Below are 25,496 nucleotides of genomic sequence, written 5' to 3'. Positions count from 1 at the left end.
CTGAATATTTTTCTACGCTATACACTGCAAATTATTCAAAGAAAAGATTGGGTAAATATTGTAAATGTCGCATTCGAATGTGTAACCTAACAAATCAATTCGAAATAAATATCGTAAATAAGATTAACGATTTCGTTTAGTCGATTCTTTTTTACCTCTTTGGATTAGCCTTCTCCTTCTTGTGCGTTAGCATCTTGTAGCGAGCTACGTTAGCAGGATAACGAGATATATGCAAACCATGAGCCTTTATACGATTTGCCATGTCGTCGTCCTCGCCACCCCAACCCCAAAAGACGTTGCTGAAGCCGTTCACCAGTTTAAAATGTTCTCGGGACATAGCCGAAACACCACCGAAAAGATCGGCATACGGGAGCCTCGAGAAATCAAATTTCAAATGAAATTTCAATTGAATTTTCCATTATTCGACTAATTTCGCTACGTGAAAGATATATATATATATGTGTGTGTATGTGTATGTATATATATAGTAAAAATCAATTCGAGATAATGAAGAAGAACCGACACAGAACGTTCTACGATCCTACATAATAGAACGAGTTAATGATACGTGCGTTAATTAATTACAGTAATAATTATTTATCGTCCGCATCACAATTTCCATTTTCTCTCCATTCAACGAGAAATTGCTATCGTTCGGAAATAATTATCTTCCGTTCTGCGTTCATAGTTTTGGTATTGCAAACCCGAATTAATTGCTTTTAAATCATATTTGTTCGTTCTACATCCCGAAAAATTTATATATATATATATATATATTTATTTATTTATCGCAACGGAAAAGAAATCATACTTGTATCTGAACTTATCAACGGCGACGGACATGTGCCTGGGTTGTTCCGGGCAGGTGTACAGATTTCTATCGTCTTCCGGAAGTAAATCGACATCGTGGAAAATGAAGCAATCGAACGTCCTCTCCTTCAAGGCCTCTACGTAACCGACGTTCATCAGCATCGCTCGATTAAACGCTCCGGTGCCTGTAACCGACGAACCAAAAACACTTTGTCAATTAAAGGGGAAGAAAAAACAAAGCAAATACAAACAAAAGAGAAGAAGATGGAAAAAGAAACAGAATAAATTTCTCGAAAGATGAATGAATGGATGAATGGATGGATGGATGGATGGATAAGGGCCAAGGATCTTAATTCCACGGTCCTTGAAAGAAATTGAAAAAGATGAAGTAAGAAAAAAGAAGAAAGGACAAAAAAAGAAAGCTGTTCCAACTTCAATTAAAACTTCTCACATTTTATCTCGGCTCTAAAATAAGAGAAAGGGATAGAGAAGATAGAGAGCTCGGACTGATGCGACGAGAAAAAGTGCAAAAGTCTGAAATAGAAATAGAAAGAAAGAGAGAGAGAGGGTGGGGGGAGAAGGAGAGGGAGAAAGATATTGAAATGTAGGGCAACCGTGTAGGCGCTTCGGATAAGTTTCTTTCTCCTTGGACCCTTTCTCTCTAACCACGCTTTTCTCCTTGTTTTGTTCCATATATCGTATGTAGATACGATGCGGCTAAAAAGAGGTTAGGGTGGCGAGCAACCCACGGTGATCTTTCGCGGTGTGTGCAAAGTGCTGCTTGCAGCATCCCTTACGTGAGAGATTAATCGACCCAGTTAGACTCCCAGCACTTTCGCGCTCTATATCTGAAGAGAGCTACCTCAAAAACTTTGCTCGAGTGCTTTCTACTTCCTTTCTTTCTTTCTTTCTTTCTTTCTTTTTTTCTTTTTCATAAATTATATATACTCAGAGATATATTTCGGACAGAAAATATTTGTACAGAGTTTATTATTATTATCTGTTAATGATATAATCTCTGTTAAAAAAATGTAGATACATAGATATTTTTTTCAATTTAATTTGCTTATCAATAAAAATTAATATACTGGCGAACAACAACGTTCTCCTTTTTCTTTCTTTTTTTTCTTAATGTCTGTTTCTCTTTTCTACTTTATTCGGTGATTTAAAGTCGACAGAAAGTGTTAGAGGGGTCTTTAACGCTTGATCGCTCTAACTATAATTCACGCCTTTCGAGTCTTCTCCTTTAAAAGCCATCCATAACGTGCGTGTATATAAAATAAATCTCGGTGTAGGTATACTCGAGTCTAGAGATTTATATGGATCGGACAAGACAAGATGCGATAAAAGACGAAAGAGGAAGAGTTCTCTCTTCGTGCATGCATGTATATATGTGTGTACATACACACACAGTATACATAAGTGTGTATATATATATGTGTGTGTATGTATGTATCTATGTATATACATTTCTCAGTGCGATTTTTCGTTCGTCCAGTTCAACGGACGAAACAAGAGTATTATCTCTATAGGAAATGTCCCAGGAGAATCGATCGATTTACATATATCGATTTCGTGGACGGTCTCGACTATGTAATCCCAAGGAGGAAGAGAAAGAGAGAGAACGTTCGTAATACGTGAAAAGCAACAGTAACTCTATTTTATCTAACGCAATATCGAAAGTTTCCATCATAAATCCTTTTCTCCTTCTTCCTGAATTCGTCGAATTTCTATTTTTCACAAGAAAAATGGATTTTTCTATAAAGGAGAAAGATTCTCGTGCGACGATGATGAATTACGCCGGATGTAACAAAAAAGAGAGAGAGAGAGAGAGAGAGAGAGAGAGAGAGAGAGAGAAAAGAAAGAAAACAAGAAAATAAAAACCCCTGACTCTTTTATTTTATTACGAATTACAAACGCGAGATATTTTCGTCGACTTTTCCAAAACAAACGAATCCTTTCGTTACTACCATGTACGTTGTTGATAATAGAACGCTTTTTAATTAATAAATCAGCTGATTTAACGTTAAATTCTTTTCTTCTCTCCCTCTTTCCTTTGCATTACGTTTATACTTCCGTCCTTTATCCAATCATCTTCTTCATTTATCTATTCCCAAGCAGCAGGTATCATCTTCGTATTTCCATAGTAGACGAGTTTTGCTCGTTAATCATAAGTCGCTTCGGTATAGGAGGAAACTCGTTTTGCAAAGATATCTGCAACAACAGCAGCATCCTTCCTCTTCACCATAGATGAGAGAGCCGGTTTCTCTTCGCGTAACGAAATACACGTTGAAATAATATTCTAATCGAGAAAACAAGTGGAAAGGGCTCCGGAGTCGTTCTCTTCTTGTTCTTCTTCTTCTCTTCTATCTTATTATGCTCTCGTATTACCCTAACTGCTCGTTACACGATGCCTCGAGAACTTTGCTTTGGAGGATATACGATCAAAACGGACAAGTCAATCGTGTGCTCTAAGAAAAAGATCGAATTACGAACTCTATTTCTATTGTCGACATTCAAACTTTTGTACATTTTTAATTATTTATCACGATTTAATTTGAAAGCTGCCATTCTCTCTCTCTCTCTCTCTTTCTCTCTCTCTCTCTTTATATATATATTTCTCTCTCTATCTATAATGAATGTCCTCTTTGACGAAATAACAAGTTCGTCCAATCTCTATCGATTGGAAATAAACGTCGATAGCGCTGCTTGAAATTCCTATTAATAGACAGGAGTCTAACCGGGTAATAACTAATATCTTCGATATTACTCGACCGATTCGATATAGAATTTAACGGATAGAAATTATTTCATGGGAAATTATAATTTTGTAATAATCGTGATACGCAACGATATAACACTCGCTGCTTGAATTTTCATTCGAATCAGACACACGAGAAAAGGAATAGCTTTTAATATCGATGAAAAGCGATTGCGCGTTTGAGAGAAAGAATGAAAAAATGATAACGTTCGTTATCACATATTGAAAATCTGATAGAATTTTATTTATCGAAACGATAGAAAACGAAATAACAAAGAGCAAAAGGGATCTCGATATTTCTCTGTCCTCTTGCAAGACCCTATATCTTCCTCTTTACCTCTTCATTATCATTGACTCAATGGATTTCTTCTCCCTTCGAGGGAGGAAGCCCTATTCCCATCGTCTTGAGAGAATCGAACGATCGAACGGAGAGAAATAAATTATACATTATATAGATACCACTCGGAGAAAAGTCGTGGAAAGAGTTCGTGAGTACCTCAAACGTAATTACTTTTCGTACTAACAAAGGAATCATCTCGTTGAAAATCCTTCGAGTCGTCTTTCCTTCCAACTTTTCCTCGATTTGAATTGAGATAAGAATTTCTCTCTCTGTCTCTCTTCTTTTCTTTCTTTCTTTCTTTCTTTCTATACTTCTGAATGCACGAATGGTGTATATGTAAAAAAAAAAAAAAATCGAAGTCAAATATAAAGAATAAGAAACGTTTGATTATTAACTCGAAGAGAAAATTGTCTCAGTGAAAGATAAACCTTGTAAGAATTCGAGCTTCGTATCGAAAAGCAATAATCGACCCACTGGAAACAACCCTCTCTTTCTCTCTGTCGCTCTGTCTTTTCTCGTGAAAAGAAAAAAGCTTATCTTTTGAGATATAGAGAGAAAGAAAGGGAGCGTGTAGGAGAGAAGCATTAAAAGGTCCACCTCGTCGTCGTAAAAACTAATTCTTTCTCATCTTTCTACGAAGGAAAATGGAAGAAAGAGAATGTCTGTCTTCTCGTTCGAAAAGAAGTTCGCTTTTACAGTCGTGTCCGAAGAGGGCAAACAAAAAAGAAAGAAAGAAAGAAAGAAAAAGAGAGATAGATAGAGAGAGAGAGAGAGAGAGAGAGAGAGAGAGAGAGGGAGAGTAATTATTTGTTCGAAGAAAACGAAGGTAAAAATCTGTTTTTTCTATGGATTGAAAAAGAAAAGAATGATCTTATCGATTAACACTTTTAATTCTATAATCAATAGCATTCAGTAACGTTATCGATGATCAAAAGATTACTCGTTCTACTCTCGTCTTTATTTTCTTGCAAGGAATATTCATTCACTCCCTTGGCAATTATGTAAAAGCATACTATATTCGGTGGCCGACTACTACTAGGCTCTTTAATCTGGAATCTTCGTAGACCTGCGAAAGGGATGAAGAAGACAGACAGTTTGCAAAGGAAGAAAGGATTTGAATTTCAAAGCAGCTGCTGGATGAAACTTTATGCGGACCATTTGAGACAATTAAAGATCCGTTAAGGTAGTATCCAAGATAATATTAACATCGTCACAGCTGTAAGATAGAGGAGCACGAGATAATAATGAAACAATAATAATGATAATTCAAGATAAATTATATCGCGCTGATCTCGGTTTACAATATGGGTGACGATAAAAATTGGAGTTCATGAAAAAAAAAAAACAATTAGAAGAGTGGGAGAGAGAGAAGAAAGAAAGAAAGAAAAAAATAAAACAATTCTGTCAGGAAGCACGATAGCTATCTAGCCGACTTATACTTTGATTAATGATGCCTGATTAAGAAATAACTAATGGTCGAACGAAAGAACGAGGACATATACCGCATTGCAGCAAATCCAGTTATCGGCATCTCTTCGACTTGCTTTCGACTTGCATTAGTCGATTAAATTACGTTCTAACGTTGAGTTACGTAACAAGGCTAACAGAGAGCTAGTTCTTCCGTAAGAATGGTGACAGTGAGCTACGGTTAAATCCAATCTTTCTCTCTTTTACAAGGATTTTTTCTTAAACGAAGAGAAATTATAGCTGTCTTTCGACGGTATTAATCGTAACGTGTAGAATCGTCGCTCGTTGGGTATTATTTTCGAAGAGAGAAAGAGAGAGAAACAGAGTTAAAATATCATACCAAAGTTCACCGTAAAACAAAGAGAGAGAGAGAGAGAGAGAGAGAGAAAGTATTAAATTCGTTTTTTTTTGTAACGTGAAAGAGGAGGATACAAGAAAAAGAAAACGATAAATCCTTCGAAAACGTTGGGTGTTACGAGGCAACATTGGTGAAACGATCGCTGTCGTCTCTTTCTCTCTCTCTCTGTGAACTTTTAACAAATCCCAGGTGGATTTTTCAAACGTTTATATCCGTCACTTCTTTGTAAGGTCCACGTGCAATAGAAAGCAAGAGAGGAGGAACGGTTAGAGCCTTTAAGTGGCTGTGAAAGACAGAGACGAATCGCACGTTTAATATTAGAACGTGGAGAAAAAGAAAGAAAGAAAGAAAGAAAAAGACATCATTGGCTTTGCCGATTTTATCCACGATGTTCGCTAGTTCGCTCGATGATTTACTTTTCTAGCCTTTTTAGTAACGAGCCTGCATCTCCTTCTTCTTTCTTTTTGTTTCTTCTTGTTTTGCTTCTTCTTTTTTCTCTTCTTAGTTTATTTATTCATCCTACTTTGCCTCTCGACTCAAGAGAAAATTTTCTTATGTATGAATATATACATATAATATATATATATATATATGTATATATATATGTATTCATTATACATTACGAAGCTTTGGCACACGCGTGCAATCAACTGCAAGGCAACTCACCAAGTTCGTTACGATTACTCGAATATATAAATATATCGAAGAAATATATGGAACACAATATCGAAACGTCTTCTTTAATGAACTTTACAAATTAATAATTTATGAGAATATAAATGTTTCTTTTACGAGCATCCTATGGACAGAAATTTATCGATTAACTTTAGAAACTTGCGCCCCTGACGATAGGCTTCCGCTACTTACACGCGTGTATTTAACGCGTATAAGAAAATATCGAATGAAAGAAAGATCGGTTATAACGAACGCGTACGAACGTATTTATCGATAAAATCGTCTATAATTCATTGGAACTAAGCTAATAAAACATTTTGTATTTTACACGATAAGTATCGATTTACGATAAATTCAAATATAGGTATTTCTTACAAGATAAGAAAAAGAAAGAAACACACAAAACAACTCACCTTCCTGCTCGACCACAAAGATCTGATAATCGATTTGCTGACGCAAGAGAATCGGATGCACGTTGAAGAGTAATGCCTGCAGATGCTGTGGGCGATCACGGAACGGAATGATTATGGCTACGCGATCTCTCGCTACGCAATTCGTTGGACATCCTCTTCCACCTGGATTCACCTCGGTGAACGTTTTTTCCATGACCGATATCTCTGGTGGAATTTTACTAACGGCCACTGGACCAACTGAAATGAAAAAAAAAAAAAAAAAAAAAAAAAAAAAATTGACGTGATAATTGATCGATGTCGTCGTCCGATCGGATATTTATTTATTCGTGGACGTGTGCACCATACCGTTCAAATATCATTGATTTAAATATTTGATTAGGAGCAAGTAAACGTAGAAAGAACAGAGGGAGAAAGAGGGAGGAGAGAATCGAGGAGGTGGATTCCGAGCTGATAGAGAAGTCCATCGATTAACCGAGGTAAACACTCGCCACTCTTCTCCGCCTTTGTTTCCCTCGCTGTTCGGTTAACGAGCTCTGCTAGCGTGCAAATAGACAAGATCAAAGACACGAAGAATCGAATCGGAAGGAAGACGCGTTAGAAAAGGCGAGACACCCTTCCTCGTCCTTCTCTTCTTTTATTTTCCAAGCTTTGTAGGAAGTGCAAAGACAAACGACTACGGATAAAAGGAGGAAGAGGAAGAGGAAAGATCTCGGAAAGGTTCTCTTTTCGTAAAGCTGTCGTTTTTATCTCGCGACGATCGTTATTGCGTTACACGAACTTGGAAAACATTCTGTTTCTCTCTTTCTCTCTCTCTCTCTCTCTCTCTCTTTTTTAGATATTTTTGTAATATTATAAATGAGAGTACGATTTCAAATATTCAAACATAGATAATACAAACAGATCGACGAATACGCGTTTCGACGTTAACGACAAAATCTAATTTCTCTTACCGAGATTCGGAGATACAAGCGGACATTGTTGAATCGTCGCGTTATTCGTGGCATTCGAGGCATATTGAGGGCTTCCAGGAGGCAACCCAACGACGTTGCTCGTCGGAAATACTCCAGCTTCGGGTTTGGTAATGTTTGCGAGACCACTTCCACCATTATCCCCTTTGCCGCTTGATAGGAACATTTTCGAAGAGACATTGTTGTTGTTGTTGTTGTTGTTGTTGTTGTTGTTGCCGCCTCTGAAAATGCTAGACACGGTCGCCGGACCGTATATGATCAATCCACGAGGATGGTTCCTGTATGTCCGATCGGCGTATCTGAAAGCCACACGAGGTCGACCTTTGAAACTAATAAAAAAGTTTGCTTCTCTCTCTCTCTTCTCTTTTTTTTTGTAGAAAGTAGAAAATAGATATCGACTATACTTTTTTTTTTTTTAATTATATTAACATACAGCGCAACGATATTTATCTAGTACACCGCGAAATATTCCGTAATCCGTTCATTGATAGATATAACGTAATTAGATTGTTCGCAGTAGATACTAATAACACGGCACACGAACGAAGACCATCAAGTTCTCGCCTTGAATGTGATTCCAGATACAGAGAGATAATAGTGCACAGAGGTTAAATAGATGAGCATGGTAGATATCGATCGACGGTTAATACCAAATCTAGCGGTGCATCGAGCTATCCCTTGGAAGCTAATTATCCATCGACAGCGAACCTGTGCAAGCCATGTGCGAGCGCGACCATTACTACCTCGCGGCTGACTATGCACCATTTCGTAATCGTGCGGCCACACTGGGAGTTGTCTGACGATTAGAAACTCGATCGACCGTCCAACAGTTAGCTTAATGGTTGTAGTACCTGCCTATGTCCGAGCAAATCACCCGGATATCCTTCGACGAGGATAAACTCCAAAGATGTACACAACTTTTTTTCCTTTTCTATTCTCTCTCTCTCTTTTTTTTTTTTCATTTTTTTCTCTTTCCTTTTCCACAACACCTAACTCAAAGAATACGAATTAATCATCGTAGCAGTAACGCGACTGTTTTTCTACGCTCTTACGTTCGATCAGATAAATCACGCGCTTACGATTTATATCGTTTTTATTAATATTACAACCGAACGTATTATTTATAAATTATCTATCTATATTTACAACGGGGGACGAGTTTCAAGGGTCATTAACGACTTCTTCCTTATTCTCTTTCTACTTTTTTGCTTGTCTTCTTTTTTTTTCTTTTCTTTTTTTTACGACGTCGATAGACTCGTAGAGGTAATTTCCGGGATGGAAGAAGGAGTTAAGAAAGAAATCAAAGTCCTTGGGATTCGTGTCCCTCTCTCTCTCTCTCGCGCTTCTCACGGGCTGACGATGCAGTATTCGGTAATTGCAAGGAGTCAAGAAATTGTCGGGAAATTGATCGTACGACGAGAACCTTGATTACGATGATCGCGATATGCGGTTCAAAACGTCTTGGCACCGTTAGTCCTTATTCCTACGATTACGTCTGGCCAAGCATTGTATGCGACGTAAGAGGATCGAGGACAAAAAAATTCTGCGATAATCGTTGGTGCAGTTGTGTAACGGTAAAAATTGCGGATGCGCGCGACTTTGACGAGTTCGAATGCGTTCGAGGTGTCGGAGGAGATTACGAGATAATGAAGCATAATTCCATCTGTCGTTTTCTATACGCGTTCGCGAACAAATGTTGCCTTTCTTTTTCTTTTTCTATTTTCTTTTTTTTTATTTTCTTTTTTTTTCAATGAAATAAACAGAAGAAAGTACGTGACTCTTACTGCTCCCAATAAATTCTTTTTTACGTCTACATACGTATATCGTCCTTTTTTTTTTATCAGAGATCGTCCGTTTCATTAAATAAAACAAAGACACAAAATAAAATTTTACATCTTATTCTTCTTTTCATTAAGATTTTACCCCGTTTTGATTTAATAAGAGAAAGACGGAGACTCTCTCTTTCCATAATTTCTCTCTTTCTTCTCACCAAAGTTCGAGATTGATTTTTTTTTCAGATTTTAGGAGTACCTTCATTTACTCCTCCAACCCATCTTCTCTGTTCGTTGCAACGGCAATTTCCGGGGACCGTAGCATCGCAGCACACTTTTTCCTTTTTCTTGCCAACACCAACACCAGAATTCTCTCCTCTCTCTATGTATCTGTGTATGTATCTATGTATCTTTCTATCTATGTATCTATGTATGTACGTTTCCAACGAAATCACGGTCCCCGACCGAGACTCGTCTTTTTCACGCTTCGACCATCGCGATAAAGGACAGTTTGATTGGAAGACCACGCTAGGAAAGAACGGTGAACGGTCACGTCCGAGATATAAACTACGCTTACCAAGCCCTGTCAACGTGGAAAAAGAAATATTACTGCGGATATTGAATCGAGAGCTTTTCTATTTTACCCTTCTTTTCCTTTTCTCTTACAATCTTCCTCAAACACTTTCTCTCGATTAATTCCTATGGATTTATTTTCTACCTTTCTTTTTCTTTCGGTTCTATCACGCTAACTAAAAATCGAACGAAGAGATTGTTGGCTACGAAAAAGAAAAAACATAAAACGTAATAGAAAGGAAAATCGTTGCTCTATTAAATCGTTATTTTTATTTCGTCAAACTAATACGACACGAAAAGTTAAATTTTTCAAAGATGGTCGAGTATACTCGTCGAGTTTGGCTCGTCGATTATCAAAAATACATAAATAGATATAAAGATAGGATGATATTTTATTGATCAATTCCAAGGATTATATTAAAATTTATTGATCGAATTAATCTTATCGAATATTCTAATACCTTTTTTCTTTATCGTCGCTCGATAAGATAATTTATATTCTTTCGACGGACGAGCGCGACAATAAAACAAAAAGAAACATGAACGACGATATCCTGTAAATTAAACTGAAAAATTTTATGATACTTAATGAATTGAACCGTGAGAAAGTCATGACGGGGATGAAGCAGAGAGACAGAGAGGGTTCTACTTGTAAATTTATAACTTTACTTTATGAATATGGAACTTGTAAACAGATGATATTATCAAACTCCTCGTTGATCTCTTATCTTTAATTCTGTGCTATAATAAACAAAAAAAAAAAATACATAGAGAGAGAGGGAGAGAGAGAGAGAGAGAGAGAGAGAGAGAGAGAGAGAGAGAGAGAAGAAAAAGCGTTAACTTAAATCGACGAGTTAGACGAGAGTAATATTAACGTAGAGTGCGAAAGAAAATTCTCGAGGGAACGAAGGAAATTCTTCCGATCTATCGATCGAACGCAAATGGCTACAGGATATCTGCATATTTATACTTTAATAAACGTTACACCTTACCTATATTTTCTCCTATGTAATGTCGTATCATTTAACTCTTCGTAGATACTTTGTATGCATCTCTCGATCTAGACCGATCGAACGAACCGGATACCAATCGTTCGACGAATAATAGTAATAGTAGCCACTTTGCGAATAATGACTACCATGAGAAAGAAATAATAATAATAATAAAAATAATAATAATAATAATAATAATAATAATAATAATAATAATAATAATAATAATAATAATAATAATAATAATAATAATAAAGAAAAGAAAAAGAAATAGAAAAACGAGTTTCCAAGTTTCCACGATGGTATTTCTGAATGCAAGAAAACGAATTCTTTCTTCAAATTGAAATGAATTTGTCTCTACGTGTTTTTCACGCACACACGAGTCAAAATCATCTCAGTATATATATTATATCCTGCCGGCAGAGCGCATACTACGTCGCGCACGTTGTCGTCCGGACACGAAGGAGAATTTTCATTGAAATTATTATAAATGCTTGTAATTCGAGGGATAGAAGTACATGTTTCGCTCGAATCGAGTAATTCGATAGTAACATGCGACATGCGAACGCTCACACACGTTTCGGATCGTGTCACGAAACCGTCGATTGTCCTCGTTCGTTCCGCAACGCGTTACCTTTTTGTGACTCGATGAAAAAAGAAAAAAAAGGAAAAAAAAAATAAACAAATCACCCCCTCGATAAAATACCAACCACATGGTCGACGAAAATAGCGACGATTTTTAAAAATCGTTCGATCTAACAGGAATTATTAACAAATGATAGCCAACGATCGATTTTTTTCCATGATAAATAACAAAGGAAGGACGTAACATCGTCGTTCTATTTATAAAAAGTTTTTATTTTAATGAGAAATAATTCGAGCAGAGCATTCCGGATAGATATTTTCAATATATTTCCGAGATTTCTCTGTTTCTCTAGTCCATGTAGAATCTATTGTCAAGAGATCTTATTGAAAAACACACATCGATGTATACCGCGTTCGATAGGAAGGTACTAACTGTGGGATAGACAGATGATCCGTAGAACACCGACGGTTTCGTATTCGCATGCATATGCATGCAAATTGAACATGCAAGGACGGCAATCACGTAGCATGTATCCGATTCCACTTGCAAACCCTACGTCGACGTTGCTTTCAGGGAAACATTGAATGTGTTCCTTGGAACGCGTCAAGTCTGTCTCTCTCTATTTCTATCTCTATGTATCTATCTTTCTCTCTATCTCTATATCTTCTCTATATCTTGTTTAAACTTGACTGACCGATGTATAGACACATCTATGTGAGATAGAATATGTGTATATCTATACAACCGATATATATGTGTGTGTGTGTATGGCTACTATTCTTCTACTATATACATTACACACGCATCCTTACTCTAGAGATTAGTCCATTTATAGCATTTACTTCTAATTAGTAAGCTGTCTGTTTCGTGTCACTTCACATGACATACAATAACTTCCAATCTAATAAATTTGTAACGATCGATAGGGGAATCAATGAAGGAATATATATATACATATATCAATGAACATATATATTTAAATGATATCGTAAATAATATCCATCCATTTGGATATAGGTAAATTTATAAAAGCTTGCAACGATAAGGCAAATAAATTAGAAATTTTGCCTTCGTCGAGGTACGGGCTGTTTGCCAAAAATGGAATTCTACACGTATTTTATTTTACAAAATAGAAAGGGAAAGGGAAGGGGAGGGAGAGAGAGAGAGAGAGAGAGAGAGAGAGAATAGAGACGATTTAAAGAGCAGATTTCTATGGAGAGTCACGTTGTTCGCGAACCGGTGTCTATCTACCGACGGCGAAATAAAATAACAAAATGGTACAGCTAAATCCGATAGCCAGCTATATATATATATAAAACTACGTATATATACGCATGTACATACATATATATATATGTATACGTATATATAATAGGTTTCTCCTTTCCCTAGAAAATCGCGAAAATTTCTCGAGAAAATTCTCCACTCGTTTTCGACATCCCTCGAGGTACACCTGCAGCAAAGTTAGCTTTAAAGCTTTCGAGCGATATTTGAGCGTTTAAATTTACAACGTATGGACCACTGTAAATTCTCGCTACTCATTCGTTATTCGTTCTGAGTTTCTCGTAAATTAAAAAGTCTTGCGCTTCTAGGCTATTATAACTCCCTCCTTTCTTCCTCTTCCTCTTTTTCCTTTTCGTTCTTCAACAAAAAAAGAAATTTTTAATGAAACAGATTTTGAAGACACGCGAAGCATAAAAAGAATGGATACTTCATCTAATATTTTTTCTCTCTCTCTTCCTCTTTCTTTCTGATGTAGTAACGTTGCTACCGATTTATTCATTTTTATCGAAATTTTGCCGATAGAATATATATCTTTATTTCACTTTTTTTTCCCTTAACCAATTATTTTATATTCTCAATTCAAAAACGTAAATTAACGTAATTACGTTGCTGTCTATAAAAAATGGAAAATGATCTCAAAGCAGAAAAAATCTCTTCTTGCTTTTGTTCGTTCATCGTTATTCCCAAATTGTATTGAAAAGCATTCGGTAAATAATCTCTTTCAAAGCTACGATATGATAATGATAATAATTAGTATTATATTATTATTATTATTATTATTATTATTATTATTATTATTATTATTATTTAACGTGAGAAAGAATTACTCGTTCGTATAAAATGAATTTATGAAAGAGCTTACCGTTTACGGTAGTCGAACCGTAAGAACGAAGAAGGAAAAATGACGTAAAAATGAGAAGAAAAAGATACGAAGGAGAGAAGTGACAAGAAAATTCTAATATTCATTTCGCGTGCTCTTAGGTATCGTGGTGCAAGGATGCATCAAAGATAATCATTTTGAACGACCTAAGTATATATGTATATATGTATATATACATGTATGTATGTATATATATATATGTATATGTTATGTACGATGACGAAGACGAAGTAGAAGACGACAACTACAATGACAAAAATTCCTAAGCTCGTCTGTCGCGATAAGGATCTTCAATAGATTGTGTACGACGACCTCCAAGTATGTCATTATAAAGAGACACTCGATGCTTGTGTTTACAAGCGAGCGGGATGTCAACGACTTCAAAGAGAATATCGTGTGTGTGCGTGCGTATGGTGTATGATGTGTGTGTGTAGGTGTATGTGTGCAGAAGAGTACTCAAAACAATTTCTCTCTCTTTTTCACTCTCTCAGCCTTTCTCTCTTTCTCTCTCTCTCTCTTTAGGGGGTTGTAGTTTTTATATACTTGTAGTACTATCAACGTATACTCAATCTTTTTAATACGACCCTTTCGATCGACAATTCAAACTTTTTTTTTATCTTTGTATCAACATGAATTTTAATAATAAGCTAATAATAACATTCATTCCTATAATTAGCTGGTCTCTTTATCCTCTCTTTTTGCTTCGATATTTCTCCCTTCTCCCTCGATAATTTATCGAATACGTTGTTTCATAATTCATTTCGATAATTATTCAACGTCATTTCTAACTACGTAGATTTCTTTCTTTAGAATCTAGCGAATCCTTCGAATAGTTGGTTATATTTAACGATGCACCGCTCGTACAGCGAATCCTTCTTGTACGTAGCAGAGAAAGAGAAAGAGAGAGAGAGAGAGAGAGAGAGAGAGAGAGAGAGAGACCAAAGGACGAGATTAGATCTTAAGGCATCGTGCCAGACTTGGAATTTATCTCGATAGTGTTCGTTCTACTAAGAACTTGTACCGGGAACCAAGTGTGATTCATCGTGACACTCGCCAGCTGTCTTCTTTGCTACTAAATAAAGCCTCTCTAATGCGGTTCAATGAGAAAGAGAAAAAAACGGAACAAAAGACTGACCATTCCAAATAATAATTGTAGCAAATTTTTACGATTCGTACGTACGTGCATTCCTATTATTCGTTTAACTTAAATAACATTTAATTTGTCTTTCCGTTTCTTTTTTCCATTTTGTAGTCGTGGAACGAATAAATCTATGTTTATCTACGGTGTATATAGAAGCGTCCCGGTGTCGTTAAATTCGATGACTAGTCGAGAAACTATGGATATAATAATTTCTATTACCCGCATTTAGAAAGAATACCGTAGTACGATTCCGATAACGCGAGTGGCTTTGACTTTCTCGCCATAAACGAACGATGGGGAAAGAGAAAAAGAGAAAGAGAGAGAGAAGAGAGAGCCCAACGAACGAATTAACGATAAATTGATTTAATATGACGAGCACGATTCGAACGTGCTTAGTATTATAATGACATTCCAATTGCGACGTTCGAGAAATTACGAGGAACGTCGTTTGTCTCTCTGTTCGGTCGATGGACGAACAGACAAATCAACATGGACAGAGACAGAGAGAGACAGAGAGAGAGACAAAGAGAGAGAGAAAGATAGAGGTGGAATTTATCCAGAGGAATATGAATGAATGCATTCAAATATGAATTAACGCGGGAAATCGACGCGTACATGAATACATATATATATATGTATACATATATATACACATACATACACACATACATCATACACAGACACATGCTGCCTATCCGAGAATATTTGAACCATTTTCTCGCGATTGATTGCGAAACGTGTGAAATTACAAAATACGAGATAACGCGATCAGTTCGATCGTATTATCGACGTAACGTTCGACATTTTGTTATTTCGTTTTTATCTAATTACGAAGGTAGGTAGAACGTTTGCGTATTATCGGTAAATTCGAAAGAATCGTTCGATCGTTCCCGTCCCCTTATAATATATATTGGGGGAGAATGCCAGGAAAAACGAAAAAAAAGGAAAAAAAAGGGAAAAGGGACGCGAGGGTAGAAGAAAAATGTATTAACAAAATGCGATTGAACGAAAACAATTATTTACGAAATCGATCGTTCACGCGTTCTAAAGAATGTATCGAAAAACAATGATATGAGTTTACAGTGCATTTTGCGTTTGTAATGAAAAGAAACAAAGCGAGCGCTAAAATAATATGATTACGGAACGGAAGAAAATAAAAAGCACGAGCTTTTTCTCTATTAACCGAGGAAATACTACTCGCAGAATTTAAAAGACCATAATATATTCCAATTGATTCTGCTCTTAGAGAAAATTAATATCGATCTACTACGTTCACGTATAACGAATGGAATGAGAGAGGGAGAGGGAGAGGGAGAGAGAGAGAGAGAGAGAGAGAGAGAGAGAGAGAGAGAGAGAGAGAGAGAGAGAGAGAGAGAGAGAGAGAGAGATACTTTTTTGCTCATTTTTATTCCAGAATGTAAATTCCATTAGTCGCGATGCGGTCGTCTCTAAGTGATCGAATCAACATAAAATTCTTCTTTCTCGTTTCCTACATATACGTATGTATATATCCTCATATTTTTATATTTCGACTAGAACAGAATGAGAGAGAGAGAGAGAGAGAGAGAAAATTCTAGACATTTTCTCATGGCTTTGAGAAATATTTTTCTACAGAGAAACGAAAGAACCTTGGGTACTTTTTTGTTTTTTCTATCCTTTTTCTTTTTTCTTTTTCTTTTTTTTTGAAAAACGACCTTAGTCCCTAGTAACTCACCAAGTCGCACATTATTCGCAAGAAAAACATAAAAGCTAACCATCCCTCAATTTTCTTTACTTTTTTCCTTTTAACTCCTATCTTTCTCTCTCTCTCTCTCTCTCTCTCTCTCTCTCTCTCTCTCTCCCTCTCTCTTTCTCTCTCCTCTTTCTCTCTGATCTAACGTCTTTTATCACGAAAGAAACTCAGAATAACGTTCTATCGAGAAGAGGTACCACGCGAGAGATGATTAGATGATAAATGGCCGTATCGACCGGGAAAAATAAACGTAAGAGCGCGAAGATAAATACGGCTATTCCAACGAAAAATCTCTTCTTCCTCTATATTTGAAAAACAACAAAAGTGAAGAAGAAATAAAAGAGAAAAAAGAAGAAAGAATTAAAATAAAGAAAATTCTCCGCGGTGAATGAAATCGACGAAGGAAAAGGAAAAGAAGAAGGAAAAAAGAGGTAGAAAAAATACAAAAAAAAAAAAAAGAAAAGAAGAAGATAAAAAACGGGAAGACGAGTATAACGGATCGAAAAAGTCAGCCCAGGCGGAATCCATTGAAAGTTTAAGCATCGTTAAGCCAACCGACTCTGTAAACAGGCAATCTACTCGGCCACTAACGAAATAATGAGATCACGTACGCCTTACGTCCACAAGAGTAAGCTTGAATAAAGCATGGATTTCCACGGAAATTTCCCTTTATTACGGGCGAAGCGTTACACCGACAAGAATGACGAAGAACAACCACAGTCATGTCAACGCGAACGATAACGAGATTAAAATTAACCTACTCTTTGCGAGAAAGCCACGATTAAGTTAGGCATTGATCGACTACGACGACGACGACGACGACGACGACTATTACTACACTACTACTATTACTACTACTACGTGTCTATGATCGATCGAATTTTCTGATTTCGATGAAAATTATGTTTACAAGAGAGGAAATTTGAAAGAGAGAGAGAGAGAGAGAGAGAAAGAGTACTATTGGTAGAAGACAAGCAAAGAAGGCAAATGGTTACAGTCGATACCATCGACGTAGATCTGATTATTTCCTATTACCTGGTTCCGCAAATTGCATTTCTATGCTCGCCTTCGGCTTTCTAACACATTAAAGAACGGTTCGTCGTACGCGCGATAAATAGATAGGCGCTTGTAGACGTAATATCTCTTAGTAGCAGCAGTAGTAGTAGTAGTAGCAGTGGTGGCAGTAGTAGTAGTAGTTTTCAACGTTACGTCGAACCAGCCTACTTCGGCTCGTTACCAGCCGAATAATGAGATTTCACGGCTGTCTGCGATGCTCAAAGGAAGGCGAATCGGTCTGACGGAAAGGTCCCTACACACTCGATTGCTTCGGGTTAAGCGATACGCGGCTTGATAATTCCGCTGTAGATTATCTAATACGTCCATCGATACTTTCCTATTCTTCATTCCCCATCTCCTCTAAACGTATCAAATTAATCGAAACTTCTTCGTTCCTCTTAATCTCTCAATATGAACGATAAAGAGTTTTCGAAGGATCCTGCCGATCGTTAGTTCTCGAAGAAACAAACTGGGTCAGCGTGCCACAGTCTCTAAAAGAAAATTACAAACGCGTTAACGACCTATCTTACTCTCCCTTTAAACGTCAGACTCTAAAAAAAGACTGTTGTATGTAAAAGCTCCGGATCCGAAGAACTTGGGTAGACGGGGAGTATATCCACGAACTCGACGTAAGCACGATTACGAGATAGAATAAAAAAGAGACGAATCTAAAAAAGAAAAAAAGTGTTTCGTGAAATACAAAGTTTCTAAAGGATGGTAGATAAAGTTTACGAGAGCTTTCTATGCGATGAAAAGATGAAACAATCTGGAGCGTAAATAGAACTATTAACCTAGAATTAGAATTAAAAAAAAGAAAAAAAAAAAGAAAAAAGTGGGATAAGGATAGAAAATAGAGTAGTGTCGATATCTAACCTCGTAGCGTTAATGGTGAATATGGTCTCGATGGATCGACGATCCAGTACCCCGCTTAGAAGATACTGAACGGCAATGAGCGCGAGGACGACGCAGGCCATCGCCTTGTAGAGGTTGGCACGATGCCACAGTGCCACGGCTGCGGCCACAGTCATTGCATGTGCGAGCCACCATAACTCCCTCCTATCGCCACCGTAACAAGAGCGCCGTTTTCGACGAGGCGCTCTTTCCTCTTGATCCTTCCTCTTCTTCTTCTTCTTCTTCTTCTTCGTATCTTCCTCTTCCTCTTTTGCCTTTACTAGATCCGATCCTTTTCTTCGTCCTACTCTTTGTCCTTCGACTTTTCTTTCTCAACAACGATGAGAACGAGGATAACGAGAACGACAACGACGACGACGACGACGACGATGACGATGATGATGATGACGACGACGACGACGACGTTACTATTACTCGTTTTCTTTCTTCGCTTCGATTCGACGCAACGGCGACGATTATGGTTCTTCTTCTTTCTCGATAACGTTCACAGAGAAAGGAGATTGGAAAAGTAGGAGAAAGGTAATAGGAGCAGATAGGAAGAAGAGAAGGAGAAGAAGAAGAAGAAGAAGAAGAGGAAGAAAAAAGGGCCACCCAGGGCTCGTTGTATCCGCTCACCTGGAGCATCACCCTCGCCGTCGGCCAAGTTCTCGCTTTTTCTCTCTATTTCTATTAATCGACTAGACGATGAAGTAGTATCCTGTAAACAGAACGAACTTAATGTTAAACTCTCTCCCACTCTCTTCGTTTTTTTTTTGGTTGGCTTTATCAGTTATAATTCTTTCTTCTTTCTTTTTTTCGTGACGGAAAGACTTTTCGTTCGTAGTACGATAGATTTGTTCCTGCCTATGAAATTGAATTAAATCGTCGTGGGTACTGGTTTAAGAACAAACGAGAGTAATTGTTACGAGAGAAGAGATTAGATTAATGAAAGGTGTTTGGTAGGAACGCGTGCGTGGGTTCTTTCAATTTCGTTGTAAAATATGAACACTATGAGCGGACATAGAAGAGAACGTAGAGTTCTAATCGTTTTCGTTCTCGTTCTCGTTCTCGTCCTCGTCCTCGTTCTCGTCCTCGTCGTCGTCGTCGTCGTGTAGTCGTAGTCGTTGTCGTAAAATCAGCAAGATGGATCGCGCGATAACCTGGAAAAGCCGAGGGCCACGAAGCACGATACGCCTGATTTGGCATGAAGCATGTACCTGCATTATCCGGGGCAAGGAGCGTGCGTTACCAAAGCTATTAAAGACGACAGCTTCATAAAAAAACACGGCATTTTTCCTTACATCGAACAAATCGAATTTCATCCCGAAAACAAGTTGATTCAAATACCTATCCCAGGAGTATTAAAAGAAATCTCGATAAGTAATATTTCCCAATAAATAACAGATCGATTAATTATTCGCGATTGATTAAAAATTCGATAATTTTTCTTTATCTTTATCCTATTTATAATTACGTCAGATAATCTCTATCTTTTTAGTTGATTATATTACATCATTCATTAACATTTGCCAATTCGACGAAATTATTTGTAAAAGCTTACGGTCGTCCTATCGATGAAAATTCCACCCTCGTTTTATTTTCCCTAAGCACGTTCCCTTATGATTTACTTATCGAAATTCGTAAGAGATTCATTCATCCCGAACGTGTGAAATTCATTTGGGACACCGTTCGCGTGGTTGGATGAATGAACGAATATAAAAAGAAAAAAGAAAAATTAAAAAAAAAAGAAAGAACCAATCAAAAAAAAAGAAAAGTTTAAATCAACTACCTCCGTAATGCCTTCGAATTACTATCAAGAAAAAAAGGAAAGAAGGAAGGAAGGAAGGGTGGGAGGGAGAGAGAGGAAATAATTCGTTCGAAATGCGATTCGATGTTAGAGAAAGGGGGATAGAGATAGAGAAAGAGAAAGAGAAAGAAATATATCCGCAGGAAACTAAACGTGAAAGCGTATATATATTCGATGTATGTGCAGGCAATTGCTTCTCTTACGCTGTAAAGCGAGAAGCGGCTCGGTTGGCTGTATACACCGTAGGGAATACCATTAAACTCTCGTCGGATTAAACCGGGCGAATTCGTCTCTCGAAATCGATTCTCTCGTTTTCTCTCTTTCTATACGGTATAGCACTCACGGATCGTTCTAACGAATTTCACGCTTTCTCGGAAGAACTTCCGACGATTCAAATCGAGCGGAAACTACTTATCACCCTTTTATCTCACCCTCATCTCCCTCTTTTTCTTTTCTCTTTATCAATCACTTTTATCGAATAGAAGCGATAGTTTTAACGGGAAAAAATTGTAATCTCGTTTATCGCTATTTCGCCTAAGCGATTGTATACAGGAGAGAGAGAGAGAGAGAGAGAGTTTAAGGGAGGAATATGAAGAAGGATAAAAAAGACAAAAAAGGTGAGAAAATACGCGAAGCAAATCGCGAAGAAAACACGTCGAGGAATTTGCACGCGATCCCGAGAGATAGAGACACACACAGAGAGAAAGAAAAAGAGAGAGAGAGAGAGAGAGAGAGAACGCACGAGCTCGGTGACGCGTACGACACACATGCTCGCTCGCACAAATTCGCGTCTCGTTGAGCATTAACCCATAAACACGTCTCTCTCGTCCCTACACGCACACTCCTACATACGTACATACGTAGATATATATGCACACATGGTGTATCAACTATCTCGCTAGCGAGAGAGACCGATTACCGCGTGTAGGACAAAGGTAATGGAGCAAACGTCTTCGTGTTAACTTTCAGTGTTTGCACATATTGTAACATATACGATGGGAATGCTTTGATAAACGGGAAAAAAAAGAAAGAAAGATACAGAAACATCTTTTTCGCCATTTATACGCTCGCGATAAACAATCATCTTTTTCTTCGTACATCGGCAAAAAATTTTTTCTTGACTCGATAAAAATACGGACAATTCGGAGAAGCGAGACAATTTTGTTGAAAAACCGCATAAAAGAAAATGGTTACGTCTGAAAGGAAATCTAAAGACTAAAGTGACAGTGCGGAAATGGACGAAATTTTGTCGGTCGATGTAGAGAGATAGAGATAGAGACAGAGAGAGAGAGAGAAACCTCTCGCACCTTTCTTCTTTTCCGAACTCCTTCGAAATCGAATCCGATTCAAAGCGATGGCTCCGATCCAGCTTTCCAACGAACACAACGTACTTTTCCTTCGCCTTCCTCTTTTTCTCCATCCGCAGTCGTCAATTTCTCGCACGTTTTCAGACCGAGTCACGATTCCGAAGTTATGCTTTTCACGCTTCTCGAGTTCTCGAGTGTGAGACGCCGGAAGCCGATTTTTACTTCCATTATTCGAAAGCAGAATCGTGGAAAAACGCGAAAACCTTTCGATATAACTATTCGCAAAGTCGAAGGAAAATATCGATCGAGCCACACTGCTGACCATTCTTCTTCTTTCTTTCATGTTGCTTCAATAGATTTCCAATAACGATTCAGTTTATATTCTTCGGAATTACGTTGGTTCAAGGGGGAAAAAAAGGAAGAGAACAAAAAAAAATGAAAGAGCAAAAAGAAAACTTCCGATGTAAACAGGAAATCGTTGTAAATCTTTGCGAAGAATTTCTTTCGCTCCCTTAAAAAGACGTCGATGATTTCGAAAATAATAGATCTTTTCTTCTAATCTCGTACTAACGCGAGAAATAACGACAAGGAGAGAATGAAAAAGAAACGACTCTCGGTGCTTGATCGTGCAAAAGGAACGAGCCGGAACAAAAGCTGGCTAGGAAAAGGTATCCAACGAAATCAATTATAATTTGAATAAAGCCCAGTGAAATTAATGAGGGATCTTGAGAACCTTCAGAAAGAGAAATTTCAACAACGTTTCCTGCTAACGACAGCTCATTACGGTCTTTCTGTTTCCCTCCTTCCTCTCTCTCTCTCTCTCTCTCTCTCTCTCTGTTTTACCCATTCATTTGATTATAACGAATAATGCGTTAGCGTTACTTCGCTTGTTAACCAGAAGCAAAGTTGTTGATGTAAACTACAAACTCGTTTTTTCTATTTTCCTCGAATAATAAAAAATACTCGGACGTCCATAGCAAGTAGATAATTCGACGCAACACCTATAATTCCAAGCGGAATACATTTTCTTTATAGAATAAAATAATTCTTATTATTATGGATATATAACTCTTGGATTATATCACTGGTACGTAGTTAAGAATTTGTAAGTTCCGCCGTATTCTTTCTCTCTATTTCTCTCTACGTCTCTTTCTATCCATACCGGAAATTTAATCGACCGATCGAGTGGAAGTTTCTCGACTATCGAGAGAGAAACCAAGGCAAAAGTTCGACGACGAGACAAACGCGTCTTTCGAAGAAGAAAACAGGTTGAACGAGGAGAGAAAATCGATCGAGGTTACAGGCATACGTGTCAATGTTCGTCTATTACTTCGCCCTCTTTTCACTTTCCTTATGTGTGTATATATATATATATTTTTTTACACCCTTTACGCATTTTCACGTCGACGTAAATCATATTTTCTTTGTGAGCTGATAAAAACAATTTTGATTTATTTATTTTTGAAATATGGAGAGGAAAAAAGAACGGAACCTCTAGTACGCTTTTTCTTTGACCTTTTTTTCTAGGTTCTTTTATAAAGAGAAACATCACCACCACCATCACCATCGTCATCGCCATCGTCATCACCACCGACAGCAACAGCAAAGAGAACTGCTACTGTATATCCTGGCACTATTATACGATATTAAAGGCACGCGCGTCCGACATTTATAACTCGTTACAAGTTCTCAGGAATTAGAGGGTACCTCTCGTACTCAACGTGGATATTTTCTCTCTTTCTCTTTTTTGTCCTTTCGACGAGAAAGAGGAAGATAGGGAAACGGGAAAATTTCAAGAAACTTAGAAATAGTTCCTCCCCCTTCCAACACCGGTACCGCCATCTTAAATCTTTGCCTTTAAATTAAGACTCGTCGCGTATAACTCTTTCAGCTTGACGCATTTGCTCGACGTAACCCTTCGTTCGATAAAAACTTATTCTTCTTTTTTTCCTTCCCTTCTCATCACGAAAAAGAAAAAGTATAAAGAAAGGAAGAAAAGAAGAACGACAAACGACACTAAATTTTACATATAGTCTCTCTTTCTCTCCGGCGAGCAACGAGCAGTTAATTATTAACAAATTATTCCTCGAGACATAATAAATTTTACCCGAGAGAATATAATCTCGTTTAAGTCTTTACGCGCAAATGCGATAAACTAGCTATCTCTATCTCTCATTTTCTTTTTCTTCTCTCGTGTCGTATAATAAAGTTTATGTTACTCTTACAGCGCGCGGGATTGTTCAACTCTCAACATATATCTTTATCCTTGTTCTTTTCTTCCCGTTTTTCTCCTTCTTCCTCTTCTTCTTTTTATTCTCGCGCAAGAGTCAATTGCATCGTATCGAACCAACATGCACGAGAAATATCGCGTGTCCGTGTTTATCGAGTCGGCGTACGATCGATCTCCAATTATAATGGATGCACGGTACTAAAATTTTATGCATAAAGAAAGAAGGATAGAGATTAGAACGAGTCTCGTTTCCATGCAAATACAGAAAAACGAGGCAAAACATTAAAAGGCGTCCCACAGGAAATTCTCGAGTGTACACGTACACGTATACTGCCATTAGATTCCTCGGTTCGACGATTCCGTGAAAACTGCTTTTCTTGTATTTTTATTCTCTCGATGGCTGTATCGTGAGAGAAGGAAATGGGGAGACGGAGGTGTGTGTGAAAGAGAGAGAGAGAGAGAAAGAGACATCGGATATTTGCAATTCTTTTGCAACATGTACCTACTTAAAACCCAAAGAATTTAAAATCTTCCTTTTCTAGAGCAAATAAGGTAAACAAGTTTTTCATATTCAAATCGATTCGAGTTGCGAACAACAAATTGGCTTTCCTCTCTTTTTGCCTTTCGATAGGAAAGAGAGACGTTTTATTATAAATTCTAGGTATTTCTTTCCTTGGTAGCTCCCCCGGAATATCGATCATGTCGACGGTGGTGCACGGATTGCGTACCGTGGCTGGAATATTCACAGAGAATATTGTTCGTGCTCGGTCTCTCTCTCTCTTTTTCTCTCTTTCTATCTCGGGAAGCTCGCTCGATAGGGTATTACCGTATGCACCCTTTTGCTCTTCCATTTCCCTCTCTTTCGTAGGACGAGAGTTGGAACGAGATAGGGAAGATACCACGTACGCGTATACACACGTAACACAAGGATCGTGTTCGGTGTGGATTTTGTTACGAGATCGAACCAAGGAGGAAAACGGGACAAGCTGTTCCTCTTTGAACGAGATCACCGCTTTGCTATTTTCCTATTAACTCTCTTTACCGAGTGGAATAATCATTTTTTTAACAGCTCGTTCTGGGCTCAATACGGTCGTTACCGATGACTCTATTTTGTAGAATCTCTAAATAAATATCATCGACGAAGGTATTATCACATAGGCGACGTACTTCATTCGAACGAAAAACTAAAGCAAACGGATAAAAATCGACGCCGATAGCAGTAGTATTGCCCCCGAGTTCGACGACGAGGTTCAACGGATAATTGACACGGTCACGATTTAGCCATTATCAAAGTTATTAATAATGCTTGAATTTAACGTCAGCTTTACGTCCGTCTATACAACAGAGACACGTCTGAATATTGAATAACACGGTACATGAAAGAATAATCATACTTTTTGCTCGTCCCAACGGGACTCGAGTAACTAATCGATCGAGGAAAAATCTACTTTAC

The 25,496-nt window shown here is 37.6% G+C and overlaps 1 protein-coding gene across 13 annotated transcripts in view; it reads right to left on the bottom strand.

Annotated features, from left to right (window-relative positions):
* Positions 1-25,496, bottom strand: part of LOC127068046 (beta-1,4-N-acetylgalactosaminyltransferase bre-4-like) — a 69,278-nt gene that overhangs the window by 2,955 nt on the left and 40,827 nt on the right. For 9 of the 13 annotated variants that reach the window (XM_051003652.1, XM_051003657.1, XM_051003653.1 and 6 more), the window contains 5 exons: positions 18,682-19,417; positions 7,775-8,091; positions 6,825-7,061; positions 812-995; positions 156-374 (listed from right to left, as the gene is read on the bottom strand). In XM_051003652.1, coding sequence (XP_050859609.1) covers positions 156-374; positions 812-995; positions 6,825-7,061; positions 7,775-8,091; positions 18,682-18,836 — 1,112 coding nt within the window. In that variant the 5' untranslated portion in view covers positions 18,837-19,417. The remainder of the gene's footprint in view (positions 1-155; positions 375-811; positions 996-6,824; positions 7,062-7,774; positions 8,092-18,681; positions 19,418-25,496) is intronic. The other 4 variants (XM_051003663.1, XM_051003662.1, XM_051003665.1 and 1 more) reach the window with 1 other exon arrangement.

This window comes from Vespula vulgaris, chromosome 12, assembly GCF_905475345.1.
Source record: "Vespula vulgaris chromosome 12, iyVesVulg1.1, whole genome shotgun sequence".
NCBI classification, from domain to species: domain Eukaryota; kingdom Metazoa; phylum Arthropoda; class Insecta; order Hymenoptera; family Vespidae; genus Vespula; species Vespula vulgaris.
Note: the sequence above shows the minus strand (reverse complement) of the source record. Positions and strands in the feature narration are given on the sequence as shown.